General features: G+C 50.1%; 1 protein-coding gene across 1 annotated transcript in view; it reads right to left on the bottom strand.

Moving 5' to 3' along the window:
• Pic (DNA damage-binding protein pic) overlaps positions 1 to 5,754 on the bottom strand; it is a 76,716-nt gene extending 70,962 nt beyond the window's left edge. The window contains exons 1-3 of the mRNA XM_077704972.1: positions 5,596 to 5,754; positions 4,883 to 5,031; positions 674 to 790 (exon numbers count right to left, since the gene is read on the bottom strand). Coding sequence (XP_077561098.1) covers positions 674 to 790; positions 4,883 to 5,031; positions 5,596 to 5,656 — 327 coding nt within the window. The 5' untranslated portion in view covers positions 5,657 to 5,754. The remainder of the gene's footprint in view (positions 1 to 673; positions 791 to 4,882; positions 5,032 to 5,595) is intronic.
• Positions 5,755 to 14,008: the final 8,254 nt, after the last annotated feature.

Raw genomic sequence — 14,008 nt, 5'->3', positions numbered from 1 at the left:
TTAATTAAGATGCTGAGGCTATCTGCCCGGGTGACTAAAGGAAGTTGCCTCCCTTTTGAAATAAGAAAGTAAAAAAGGGAGTAGCAATTTAAGTAAAGACAAACAAACAAAAAGTGAATAGCAATTTACGAGTCTTTCTGCAAGCAAGAAAAAAAAAAAAGCCCATCTATAATACAGCAGCCGACCAATTTTTCAGATCTGGAAGGGAACGAAAAATAGTCCGAATAAAAGAGCAGTCCGAAAAACCCGTTAGTCATTACTCATATAGGATAACTGGCAGTTCCTTGGTAAAGTCCGAAATATCCGGCAAGTCCGAATTTTTGGAGTCCGAAAAAACGGTCGGGTACTGTACTCAGAAACATGAAAGCCCCATGCACTTCCACCTCAATTCATCAACCTACAAAATAAGCATAAACAAATGCCCATAACCTAAAAGGCATACAATAACACGCAGTTATGCCGCAAAGTGTTTGCTTGTTGGTATCGATAGCTTGTGTCAAAGTTTAAAAAATCTTCCCCCTGATTTAAAATGCTCACAAGGTCTTGCAATGGCCCTGCAAAAGATTCGCTTCTTTTTTGACCTGGTCACTTCACAAAAGGATAAAGTGAACTGAAACAACTATTCATAAGCTGATCGCCCCCGGAAACAGAGAAATGAGGACGATAGACTCACGGCAATGTTGCCATGCGCCTTGGTGATGATCTCGATGCCGTCGCTGTACTGGACGCACTCCAGTATGGCCGCATTGTACTTGGCCGTCAGGAAAAACAGCAGGTCTTTCTTCTCCCCCTGCGAGGAACAGCAGCAATTGCAGGAAGCAAAACGTCGGCAACACAGCGGCCACCTTAATGTGAGCGCTCCCGCAACTAGCATGCCAGATACTGACAGCATCTGATGCCAGATACTAACTGGCATGCCAATGATACCCTGTGCAAACAAAAAAGGGACATCCTTGAACCAGCACAAAAGCACGCAGTGGGCATGAGTGTGAACCCTCATTGGTTGAATTCATGTTTTTTTTTAACAACCCTTGAAGATGAGGACGACAGAAGAGGGAACAGACGACAGTGCTTACTTAGATGATTTTAGCAAAGTGTGCTACCCAGCATTCCTTTCAGGCGTTTCTTCCCACTCTGAGAAGTAAAATTTCAAAAATCTTCTTTTCTCCTTAACTTGCACCTTTATCACAGGCCAAATAACTGAGCTACATTCAGATACATCCAGGGTCCTTCCCCAAGGTGGGTGGCAATGGTTTTGCCGCCCACCACTCCGGCCGATCGCCCACTTCCTTGACCACCTGTGCCCCACCGACCACCTCTGTGGCTTCATGTTTGCTGCACTCAGGGTTCGTACAGGCTTCAAAAGCAAAAATTCAAGGGTTTTCAAGGACTTTCAAGGACCACAAAACACATTTTCAAGGTTCCCATCTAATGCTTTATCTGGGATTATTTATAACCTTTCCAACACAATGCAAAAGTTTTTTATTGCACAATACCTAAGCACATTAGTGCACATTTAGATAGATGCTAACGGGTTCGTAAATGCTCCCCCAGCTTTATTTTTTTTATTTCATGGCTGGTATTTACAGGTTTTTATTTTTTCTTTGTGTTTTTCTGAGGCTGTTTGATTTCGAAACTTAGTTCATGTTGCCTGCATCTCCTGTTTTGTCAGCAAGAGCATCAGCTGGAGCAAGTGTTGCTTCAAGGCAGGATGAACTATGTGCACGTCCACCATTTGCACGTAAAAGCAAACGTAGATGGAGCATATGAGGCACAGACTAGATGGAAGATGCAAGATAGAGAACAGAAGCTGGCTTTCACGGGATTGTATCATGATATGGATTGGATTGACAAGTGCCTGCTCCCAATGTTGCCTTGTAATAATGAAAATCCACCAAACTAGTAATTTCACGCAATACACTGAAACTTGATTGTTACAATGTTTCTTTACATTTGTTAACACCTAAAATCCATGACAAACACTTTAAATTCTTGTGAAAAGACAGGGCCATTGATTCTCTCCAGAAAAATCAAGGGTATTCAAGGACCATTTAAAAATTCCAGGACTTTCCAGGCCTTGAAATTCACTATTCTAAATTAAAGGGTTTTCAAGGTTTTCAAGGACCTGTGCGAACCCTGTGCACTGGTGGGCAGCTTCCTCTGCGTATGCAGTGGAAGCTACGAGTGCACGGTACAAGCGTGCTGTTACGGAACAGTATGGAGACCGGTGGAAAGCGGCCACCACTTCTGACTCTTGGGAATCATGAGTCAGGAACGCAGGTCGTGTACCTGGCAGGAAATGGTGGACTGTGAGGTAGACTTGTCAGTTCTCAAACTCATCCAAACACAACTCAGCAACTGCCTCAAACAGAAGATACTGGAATGTGCCATTCGCATCGTGGGCGAAGGGCCTGATGTTGAGAGCTACCTGTACAATACAGTAGTGGACTACTGGGCGAAACTGAAGAACGGGAGGCTGGAGGTGTTGGGAACACAGAAATAAACTCTGTTGCAGTGTTTCCATGGTGGGATTGCGCTCGAACAGCTGTTGTCTTGTCATTTATCAATATGTGCCTGGCCACCCCCCCCCCCCCCCCCCCCCATTTCTGCTTTCGGTCTTCATACGTCCACCTCTCAAAATTTTCCATACGCCCACCTCTCAATAAGCACCTTAAAAAGTGCTTATTTCTTCAAAGAAAAAGATAAAAAAGGAAGGTAAGATCTTCAAAACCATAGAAAATTTCACTCTTGAACTTTCATAGGGAAAGCATTCACTGAGCAGCCTTACGACAAACTTTCTTTGCTGCCCGCAGGATCGGCGCCGACATAGCAGAAAAGTGGCCTTACTTTGGCAATTGAAAGTAGCTCGTCTGAAAGTATGGGGTGCTTACACTTGAAGGAACGTGGAAAGAGGAGTTAGCTGACATGCGCGCCTATAGCTACCCGCAAGTATTCTGACGTAACGAACGGCTCGGTACAGCTCTTGCCAAAAAACTACTGCAAACTTCTGGTTCTGAAGGTGCAGAAATTTGGGCACCTGCCAAACACCTTGAATGAAAATTTAGGTCACCCCAACGAGCCATAGAACAAAGGAGAACAGAAGCAAGGCCCAGGGTAGATGAAGCAATATTTTTTGGAACCGCGAACACGCTTGAATGGAAAACACAGTAGGTCAAATAAAGAGAGACAACTGCATTTGGGGACAGACATGCAATGCAGAGAGCTAACAAACAGTGGACTATACTCGATTACAACTTAAGAACGGCAACGGAAGTAGCAGCTTCCTCACCGCAGCCGGATGTTACTCTACGCGGTGCAAGTAGTGCGTTACTGGGACTATCTTGAACATGCCACGAGCCGTTTCCGCGATATTCTGGACTTAATATGCTTATAAACTACTGGAGTGACGACAAATAAGCCACGTGAGAAAAGGCAGGCGATATCACGCATTCATGGCCATCTCCTTTCAAAACGCACGCACCCATTGACATCCGGGTTCCATCGCTCAGGCGGAGTGATACGGTACGTGAGCTATTGCCGTTCTTAACTTGTTCCCGAGTATACCATGACAACACCGTGGCTACCGCAAGATGGGTCTAGAAGAAAGAGAAGGCCATTAACTCGGTGGAGGGAAGAGATAAGGAAAATTTGGGGCAAAGAATGGATTTCGACAGAGCAGAATAGATGCAACTGGAGGCCAATGGCAGAGGCCTTCATCCTGCAGCGGAGATACATAAGCTGGTTATGGTGATGATGGTGACTCTCTGCCCAGAGGTATACTATCCACAAGTCAAGATTATGACGTTATTGGCATTTAGACGCTACTTGTTCAGATTTACTTCTATCCTCTGAAGAGTATCAACATTTAAAGTTCGGGTGGAATGTTCATTTTTGTGGTTCTCGGCAAAGCGAGGTGACCTTCCTTCACCGAGCTGCGCTGCAGAATTCCAAGGCTAAATTTCTATCTGTTCAGATCAGGGCTTCGGCCTATGGAACTGTGTGTGCGGTGCCAGGTCCATGAAACAATCGAACATTTTTTTTCTCGCCTGTGGCTGCTTCTCGGCAGCTAGACAACTGCTTTCGCAGGACCCAGTTGAGCGTTTGGGGTTGACTTTATTGATTCCACTTATATTATCTATTGGTGCAAGGAATTTGGGGGTATGCAAAAAGGGATATATATAAATGTATTCAAGATTTTCTTTCTGCTTCAGGTCGTTGGAATTGCTGAAGGGTGGTAATTAATGGGTATTTCGGGTTTTATTCATAATGAAGTTTGATTTTACGGCCTCCGTCTTTTCGGTAAAAAATTTTGAGTATTTTGAGGTCCTCCCGAATTTCAACAACCGAGTTAGCCCTGGCCAATCCCCCCTTGTGGGTACGTGCCAAAAATTTGAGGGCATCACCATCAAGTTACAATAGAGGTGAAAAGAAACCAAGCCCCTGTGTCTAGTTGCAAAACTGCTTTTCCTCTCAAAAGCAGGCTACGATTCTGTCAAGCACTTGTTTATTTCTAAGCTTGACACGGAATGACCGACCAACGTGCCTTAAAGTATTAAGCACCCCAAAAGGAATTTGCTGTCATGAATTGCACCAGTTGCTTTATTTTTTAGTGAATAAGGTTGTAAGGTCTCTCGTTCTCACGACTGTATGCCCCTTTAGAGCAGTGAAAGATATATTTTTCCATCACTTGATCTACCTAAAGCATATTACGGTCACAATGAAACCAAATATAAGCGCACTTCACGTACAGCTTTGATTATCTGAACAATAAATGAGCTATCTGCTTCATCTGAAAGCTGTGTACTGGCCTTTCGCCACAGCACTGAACAACAAAACACAACGCACAGCACAACGAATCTCAGAGCTGCATTCAAAGGCTTACCGGCGGTCGGAAGAGCTTCATAATGCTTATTCTCCCATAAATCCCGATCTCCTTGACGGGCCTCAGCCCTTCGGGAGAGACGACGTAAATCTCGAGTCGGGTGTTCTTGGCCAGGATGAGATTGATGTCATCGGGAGACGTGAAGTTGCCTGGAACGAAACGTGCGTTCTCGTTACGCAGCGTACGCAAAAACGTGCGACGATACGCTTCTCGATCGCGGGGTACCAATGCGATTAAGCGTTTTGAATGGATGTTTACTGTCTAGGAGCGCGCAAGCACACTAGGTATCGCGTGTCTCAGCGGGATGGAAAACAACGCTCCGAGAAAGAGCTTACTACATGCACGCGGAGTGATCCAAGACAAAACAATGCACACAAAAGTCTTTAATTATCTCCGTCTGCATTTGCAGGCTTGGGTGACAGTTATTTGCTAAAGCAGTCCGACCGAGCCGGGGATGCCGGCGGACCGTGCAGCATATAAACACCGCGCACCGTCGGCAAGCACTGTGCTTTCGGAAACAAGACCCGGTAGGATCAGTTGAACGGCAGACGCATAAAAGCGTCGACGCGTTCTTTTGTACTGACTGCGAGCATTTTGTGCAGATTTCACGCGTGCAGTGCGACGGCACGGCGTACAGCATGTGCTCCAACGGAGTGCTGAGCGCAACAAGCAATTCAAAAGTGCGGCGAATAGACGGAGCAGTTTGAACTAACCTGTGGCGCATGCGGACACTCCCGTCGGCTTGTGGGCCGTCACGACGTAGTTATATGACATTTTTGAGCATATATGCGGTCGGACTTGAAAAGAAACAGAGCCAGACACCGCTTTTAGAAGGAACCTCGGCACTGGCCGTGAAGTCACATCCGTAATGTATGTCACGTGACCAAACACGAGCCAACACGAGTCAACAAGAGTTACAAAAAACACTAATTCTGGGTTTTATTATTACGTGTAAAACGCAACAGCAGTTAATTTTATTAGTTTCACAAAGTGGTCTGCTTTTGTTTAAGGCCTGCAATTACCTGTGGAGGCCAACGTTGGTGACAGGGGGGCAAAGCGAGCTCCGAGACCGTACGAATCCGAATCGTGGGCGCTGACATGATACAATTTCCATGGTTGCCAGATCAAATTGTATTCAGTCTTCTAAAAAGTTGTTCCGTAATTGTTTAACTAAAACAAAAAACTGAAGCAAAATAGTTACAAATAATTGCTTCAGTAATTAAAACTAGTTTTATAAAAAACGTTTAGTGTAATTAAGCTCTTATTAGCGGAGAAAGAGTAAGTGTGTAGTTCAGTTTTGGTTTCGATTTTCTTTGAGTGTGCTAGGAAGTGGCGAGGCCCTTGCGCCTGACTTGCGTAGTGTGTGTGTGCAGTCTTCAGCTCAGATGTGCGTGCTTGCAAAACGTGTACGACTGGTACAACTCGGATGCACGCGCTGAGCAAGTGCCTCCCCGGGCGCTTGCGAGGCTGTCATTCTTTCTTCACGTTAAGCACCCTATCTATTGCCCCTGAGCTGACGCCGGAACAGCGATTCTGATCTGACCTTGACTACCGCAAGTTCACTACAGGCTACGGAGTGGCAGCCAGCGATCGTTCCCGTTGGAAGAGAATCAAAAGGAGCTTTTATAATCGTTCGGTTCCAGTTGTTTTATTCATGCAACTTCTTACAGCTCTTCGTGCTTCGAACTTTCGCGCAAACGTTCGTGAAGGTAGAACGAAAAAATAGGTAACGAAATGCGGTTTCTTTTTTAATCAGTCAATGTTCTCTCCTCGCGCGCTCTGTGCGGTAAATTACTGCCCATTCAATACTGCGCATTCAGTCCCGCAAGCTTTCCCTTTGAAGTGGTGGAAAGCAGCTAGAACTTGACGAATACAGACAGAAAAAAAAAAAAAACGGGACACGCCGCGGACTGTATTTCGCATACTCCCTTGGCATGCATTCTTCCACTCCGTTGGCATGTTGAAGAATGGCAATGATGATAGTAATAAAGAGGCCGCTGCACGGGAACGGGGGCACGGGCCAGCTCGCGCCTGTGCTCGAGCAGTTCCGCGTGACGAGCCCATCGAACGGGCGACTGGCTGTCGGGCTCCTTTCTTACGTCGCGATCCGCGACATTCTGGTGCCGTCAAACCCGGGAGACAACCAACGAGCAGACCTGACCTGATGCGGCGCAGTCTTCGAGGACGCTAGGCTGGGGTCTCCTGGCAGCTGCCCAATTCGGCGAGCCTCGTCATCGAAACCTGTCTGCCGCTCGTGCTCGTGCCTAGGACACCCGGTCGCCTGCGTTCGCGCCGTCTGCCATGGAGGAGCTTCGCCGCCACCGTGACACTGTGAGGGAAGCCGTCACAAGGGGCGTAGCTACCATTCAATTGCTACTGCAGGATCCCCTCTCGTCGACCTGCCAGATCCGTTCGCACCTGCACGCTGTCAACAGCAGCTACGAGGAGTTGAAGTCCCTAGATAAGCGCATATATGAGGAGACCATTGATTTGGATGACCTTGAGGCCGATTTATTCAATAGCTACGAGTACGACGAAAAGGTCGTCACGATCCGTACACTGGTGTGCTTCGCCAGACCCTCTGCTGTTCCTTCGCCACTTGCTGCTCGGAGCACCGGAGCGCCCAGCGATTACTCCGCCGTGATCCGGCACGGCAACACCGCGGCGCCCTCCGGTGACAGCGGGATGACCGCGGAGTCTGACAAGATGGCGAACGTTCCCGTGGCGTGTGAGCCGTGCGCTCCTGACCGTCGGAACGTCCTCACAGCTGCCGACGAGTCTGGCCCGCCAGAGAGACCAGCGGAGAGCACGACCGGCTTCACTGAGGCAAAACTGGGTGTACCCAGCCGCCCGCCCAGCGGTGACTGCGCCGTGGTCCAGGATGGCCACGGAGCTGACCTCTCCAAGGGCCCCATGACCACGATGAGCGGTGATGCGGACCCGTCCAGCGTGATTTTCTCCGACGCTTCGGACATCGCTGCCGCTCGAGGGGGTTCCTTGCTGAGAGAGCACGTGGTCGTTAGGTGCCACAAGCGGGCGCCGTTCCCACTTGTACGACGATGGCCGTGTTGCTCCCGGCGCTGGCTTCTCTGTTGGCATCTCCACTGGCGTCAGCGCTTCCTGGTATCCCCGACTCTGACCGGCGCACCTGCCTTCCGATTTGGGCCGCGCGAACCGTCACGTGACCCTGGTTGCGGAGAGCTCGTGACCGGCAACCGGGCCGCTTCGACTGCCGCGATTGGCGGCCCCATGGGAAGCTCCTGGAAGCCGCACCATTTGCTGCCACGATCATCGTTCCTGAGGCATGGGGGAGCAGTTCACAATCACGATCTGTGCACACGACGACTGGTCAACCGTAAGCAGCTACCAGCCATGCCACCCGGCAAAGGCTACGCAAGTGCCTGCCACGGGCACGAGACTGAGCTCGTCAGTCTGAGGCAACAGCCCGAGCAGGGCGAATTCCCTTATGACCCTGGTGGCTACGGCGGGCCAAGAGGAGACCAGGCAGGAGGCACCGGACATCGCTCTTGTCGTCTACGGTTGGTGAGCGAGTTCGTGGTTCCGGGCTACTGCGTGGTCGCCTTGGCGTTTCAACTGCCGTACGAGTTCCCCTACGATCCTGGCGGCAACGGCGGACCGGAAGGCGACAAGGACGGTGAACGAAACACCTGGAGCCAGCGCGCTGCCAGTCATGACCAGGAGGTGGGAGCGGCTCATGAGGATCACAAAAGAAACGCTCCGAAGGGCTCTTGGTCATAGTCGACTGTCCCCGGAAGAGATCGAGATGGTCCTCTGCGAAGTAGAGGTGGCCGTCAACAGCCGCCCGTTGACGCCGTTAGCAGGAGATGCTGAAGAGCACTCTCCTCTGACGCCGGCTCACTTCCTAATTGGCAGGCGCACAACCTCTGTGCCACAAAGCTGGGACTGCACGAGACGACTTCCGCCAGCGGAGATCTACAACGTCGAGCACGACATCGACGGGCAATCACGTCGCACCTGTGGCGCCGTTGGCGCCGAGAATACCTGCTTCTTTTGCGATCTGCACACGAAGCTGCATCGCCACCCGGACCCGAGGTGCAGATTGGCGACGTTGTGGTCATCCAAGACGACGCCTCGTCCCCAATGCTGTGGAAGCTAGGCCGAGTGTTGGAAACCTTTCCAGGCCGCGACGGGGTCGTACGGTCGTGTCGTCTGCGCGTCTCATCCGGACAAGAAATCAGACGTCCAGTTCAGCGCCTTTATATTCTTGAGGCTAACCCGCCAAGGCCATCAGAATCGGCGGCGGGGGAGGGTGTTGAAGAATGGCAATGATGATAGTAATAAAGAGGCCGCTGCACGGGAACGGGGGCACGGGCCAGCTCGCGCCTGTGCTCGAGCAGTTCCGCGTGACGAGCCCATCGAACGGGCGACTGGCTGTCGGGCTCCTTTCTTACGTCGCGATCCGCGACAGGCATGCGATCGACCGCGCTCTTTCGTTCCTGTGCTTCAAAGCGCCGCGACTCACCGGCAATATCAGCGTTGGCCCATGCGATGTCTTTTTTGTGTGTGTCAATAAAGGTTTTACATTGAGCTAAAGCTACAGTCAGTTCACTACGCTTCGTTTGAAAAGCATTGAGCGACTCGCAAAATGTCACAGAATGGCAAATAAAGCGGCACAGCGCAAAAATGCATGGAGATCATACGGAGATTCATTATTCTGTGCACCCAGTACGGATCAGCTGACTCCTTGGCGTCCTCGAGCATGCGATCAGTCGCATTCGAGCTTGCGCGCAAGTGTTGCGTGAGCGTTGCCACATCTTGCTCAAATAGTCTCAGTACATAGAAGTCGCACGTACGCTAAACCGAAAACACGTCGGTTACCTACCCACAGGAGATAAACTACGCAATGCTGTCGACGCCGCCTACACAAAATCCGCCTGGCCAGCGGTCCGCCATGTTACAATTTCTCCCGGCATGCTTCGCTAGCCGGACACGGAAACGCCAGAGTAGCACGTTGCCAGATTACAACCCATCGCTTTCGCCGTTTTAAGTAAGCAAAAGCTCAGCTGGCAACCTTCAAATCGTTGTATCATGTCTGCCACCGTGTGTCGTACGGTTTTAATGCATTGGCTCAGCGGCGCGCTTTCCCTCTAGAGTCAGTATATTATCTCTATGGTTGGTGAGGTCGCGGAGGTGGGTTAATCATGAATGAAAATTTTGGTGGCGCTGTGCGCAGCCGCGGGTTGCTTGAAAATGTGAGAACAAGAGCCCCGTGTACATGGACGCGACGGGGGCGGGGTGAGTTGAGTGGCGGGTTCAGCTTACCTCGACGCGTCCGAGTTTATATGCACCCCGTCCAAAGAATGGAGGTGAGGTGAGCAGCGGGGTTCACGGAAAATGGGCTACCGTATTTTCACGATTCTAACGCGCACCCTCTTTTGCTAAAAGGTAGCTTAATATTTGTGTGCGCGTTACAATCGGGCTCAAAAGCGAAATAGGCTTTAAAGCGGCCAGCAGCATTCCCATGCGCAACGGACACCAAGTACCCGCAATATCCAACTCAATCCAAAAAAACAATCCGTCAACACAACGTGAGTGAATTTCGGCGCACTGATTGGTATGGCCAGGGTATGGCATGCCGCATACCCTGGTCAGCTGTAGCACATTTTTTTGTGCTTCTGCTTAGCCCCTAAGGCTTAGAATTGTGAAGATCAAGGCACTTGAAATCGCAAGCAACTTCGGTGTTCCCCGCTATAACTTTATTTCCAGCAGCAGCTGGATAAGCAACCTTGTGAAGCACAATTCATTTTTGGCTTCCAGAGCTGCATGCCAAATAAAATCTCCCTCTTCAAGGTACGTGGTTTCATGTCTTTTCCATCTGCGCAGTACCGTCAGTGTCACATTTTTTTTTTCTAATTTTCCTGCGCGGAGTTACCCGCGTGTTACGATTGGGGGCGCGTTAGACCCGCGCAAATACGGTATTCTGCTCCCCGCGGCCCGCCGACTCAGCCCGACGAGCGAGCTAACCCACCCCCTGCCTCCGAGTTGACTGGACTCGCCGCGACGGCTCTCTAAACCACCCCGTCCGCTTATACATGGGGGTGTCGAGTCCAAAAAACCTGTTTATTTCGACTCAACGCGCCCTCGTCGGGTCAATGTAAACGGGGCTAAGGAAACTCATCCGATCCGTGCGCGGGAGAGGTTTTAACAGCGGGGCTGTTGTTGCTGGCCGTAATGCGTGCCGTGTGATCAGAAAACCCCGGGTCATAGTTAGTCTCACCGTTTACCGCGCACGTGATCACGCACCTCACGAGGAGCTCCCGGCGTAGTACAGGCTTCCGCAAGACGCTCGCAAAAAGAAATAAAAAGAAATCAGTTGACGTGCGTCCGCAAGGCGCGGGAGCACAACGCAGCTCGCGCGTGCTGACGTGTTCCACTTTGAGAGAAATGTGAAAGGCTGCGGACAAAACGATCTGGGCCCGCCAGTCATGCGTGAGGAAGACCCCGATAGAGATGGATAACGGAACTTATAAACCAGCGCGAAGCAAAAAAACTCAAGCGTTTTTGCATCCCAATGGCCGCATGCGCTTCATTCACATTTTTGTAATGAGTCTCCCGTTACTTCAACCCTAGACGATCTTCAACCGTGGCGGTACACAACAATGATAACCAATATGACAACGAAGCTTCGCCGCCATGACCAGCCAGCGCCAACCTCCGATACCACAGTCCCTGAAGGTCACTGCGTATTGTACACAGACGTAGCTCTTCTGCAGGACGGAGTTAAAGGCTCCCGCTGTTACACTACCGGCACTCCAGACCCGCTGCTACTGGTGCTCGAGGCTGTACATGAAGAAATTAATGCTGCGAGTGCACTCCATGAAATCACGGAGGTGCATGTATACACAGACTCACTCAGTGCTGCGAAGCCTCTGAATATAGGGGAGAACAGACCTCTGATCTGCCAGCAGATTCTCCTCCTTCACACAACCCCACAGCTAACGACCCGTGTACATTGGCTACAGGCGTATGGTCAGAATATGCAGAACCAATTGGCGGACTATCTTTCCCACTCTTCTTCCCCACCTGAATCGCGCTTAGCCCCCTTCCTTGTGGTCCATGCTCCCGTCTTTTATCCCGGACATCTTTTCTGAGAAACACGTGCCCTTTCCCCGTGTGTCTGCTTTTCCCCGTGTGTCTGCTCCCTGCCTCCTAATCTTTCCCGCGTGGAGGAAGTTTTTCTCAGGAGGCTTTGGGCTGGGGTGGCCCTCACACCTTCAATCACTTAGACTTGGGCCTACTCACAAGACGACCCAGGAACTTGTCCCAAGTGTCCAACTCCGGCGGCTGAAGCTGATGCCGATCATCTTTTGTGGACATGCGCGGGAACAAGGACAGCTCGAGACGACGCGCTCAGAAAGGTTGGTCTGCGGTGAGATAAACCGGAGGACTGCAACCGCTGGGTGCAGTAAAATAGATACAGCAGGTCGCTGATGGACTTTCTGCACGCAAATGGATTGCAACCGGCAGACTCGAAAACCTATCGGTTTCGTGACTATCTGGGCGTTTTGCAGCCCCTCTCTCTCTTGCTTTCCGACTTTCCGCCCTTTCTCTTGCTTTCCTATTCCTATCTTTAAACCTCCTTTCATATTCCGCGTGGCAAAAATACGAAGTAAAAAAGAAAGATACTCGTGGGACTGAAGCTGGCTCGCCAAAGGAAGATGAGCAGCAGGTGGCATCAGCTGATGCTGACCGAGGAGATCCTGCCAAAAGCCGCGCATCAGATTTGCCCAAGGCTTCTCATAAAACCACGCAGACCCTAAAGTCGCAGATCAGAGCTAAGAGCTCGCAGGTTCTATCTTCTCTTTACTTCGTGCATGACCAGACAGCGCTACAGCGCATACTTTCTCTGCTCAGTGAAGTCAAAAACATTGCCCAGGAAAATGTGGCCACAAGCTGAGGAATTGCTATTAAAGGTTCGCCTATGGGGTGCTCATGATTCAAACGAAGAAAAGAACGGAAGTGTCAGTGGAAATGTCAGTGACAGTTTCTGTCTTTCAAGGAACCCTGGCTTTCTCGTGGCCGGGTATGACATCACTCGTAACAAAAAGGCTAGTAAAAAGGTGGTAACAGCCTGTATTAACTCATTACGAACTTTACTACCCCCAGAACGGCACGTATACGTACTGCCACTAAGTATGGAACCTAAATGCTATCGTTGTAAGTCTAGACCATGCACTCAGTAATTGCTGCTTGTTTGATACTAACATGCACTGATAGTAACAAAGTTCGACGAGTTATTGAACATAATAACCACAGCACTTTTCCCACTCCAAATCACGATTAGGAAGTTTTTGCAAATGATTGATTGATTGATTGTGGGGTTTAACGCGCCGACGCAACGCAGGCGATGAGGCGTGCCGTAGTGGAGGGCTCCGGATTAATTTTGACCACCTGGGGATCTTTATCGTGCGCCGAAATCTCGTACACACGGGCGTTTTTGCTTTTCGCCTCCATCAGAAAAGCGGCCGCCGCGGCCGGGAATCGAACCCGCGACCGCGTGCTCAGCAGCGCAACGCCTTAGCCACTGAGCCACTGCGGCGGATAAGTTTTTGCAAATCCACCTGCTGACTTGTATGTGCTCACATTACAATGCGTAATTCTGAAATTATCGCTGAAATATTTGACTTTTGTGGCAAGCCCACTGACTATATAATAAGACTTTCCGGTGCTGACTATAAAAAAAAAGCAAGAAAAGCAGAGAGAGAGAGAGAGAGAGAGAGAGAGAGAGAGAGAGAGAGAGAGAGAGAGAGAGAGAGAGAGAGAGAGAGAGAGAGAGGTAAACGTTTATTTATCTTCAAGGGAAAGGCGTTTTGTTAGCTCTGGGGCGAGCACCTATGTGCAACCCCCCACTCCATCTGACAGCGGTAAGGCGTTCGCCTCCGCCTGTCTCTCGTGCGTGCGGCCGGTTGTCTGCTCGGTTTATTTTCTTTTGGCGTCTGCGTGTGGCCGGTTGTCTGCTCGGTTTATTTTCTTTTGTTGTGTGCTGTGTCTGCAGTGTTGTGTGTTCACCCTTTTCTTTCCAGCTCGGATGCACCACGCCACAGCCATACAGGGTGAGTCGTGAGTGTTCTTTGCTCGCAAGGC

The sequence above is a fragment of the Haemaphysalis longicornis genome, unplaced genomic scaffold, assembly GCF_048455015.1.
Source record: "Haemaphysalis longicornis isolate Haplotype H1 unplaced genomic scaffold, Haemaphysalis longicornis Haplotype H1 scaffold_3, whole genome shotgun sequence".
NCBI lineage: Eukaryota > Metazoa > Arthropoda > Arachnida > Ixodida > Ixodidae > Haemaphysalis > Haemaphysalis longicornis.
Note: the sequence above shows the minus strand (reverse complement) of the source record. Positions and strands in the feature narration are given on the sequence as shown.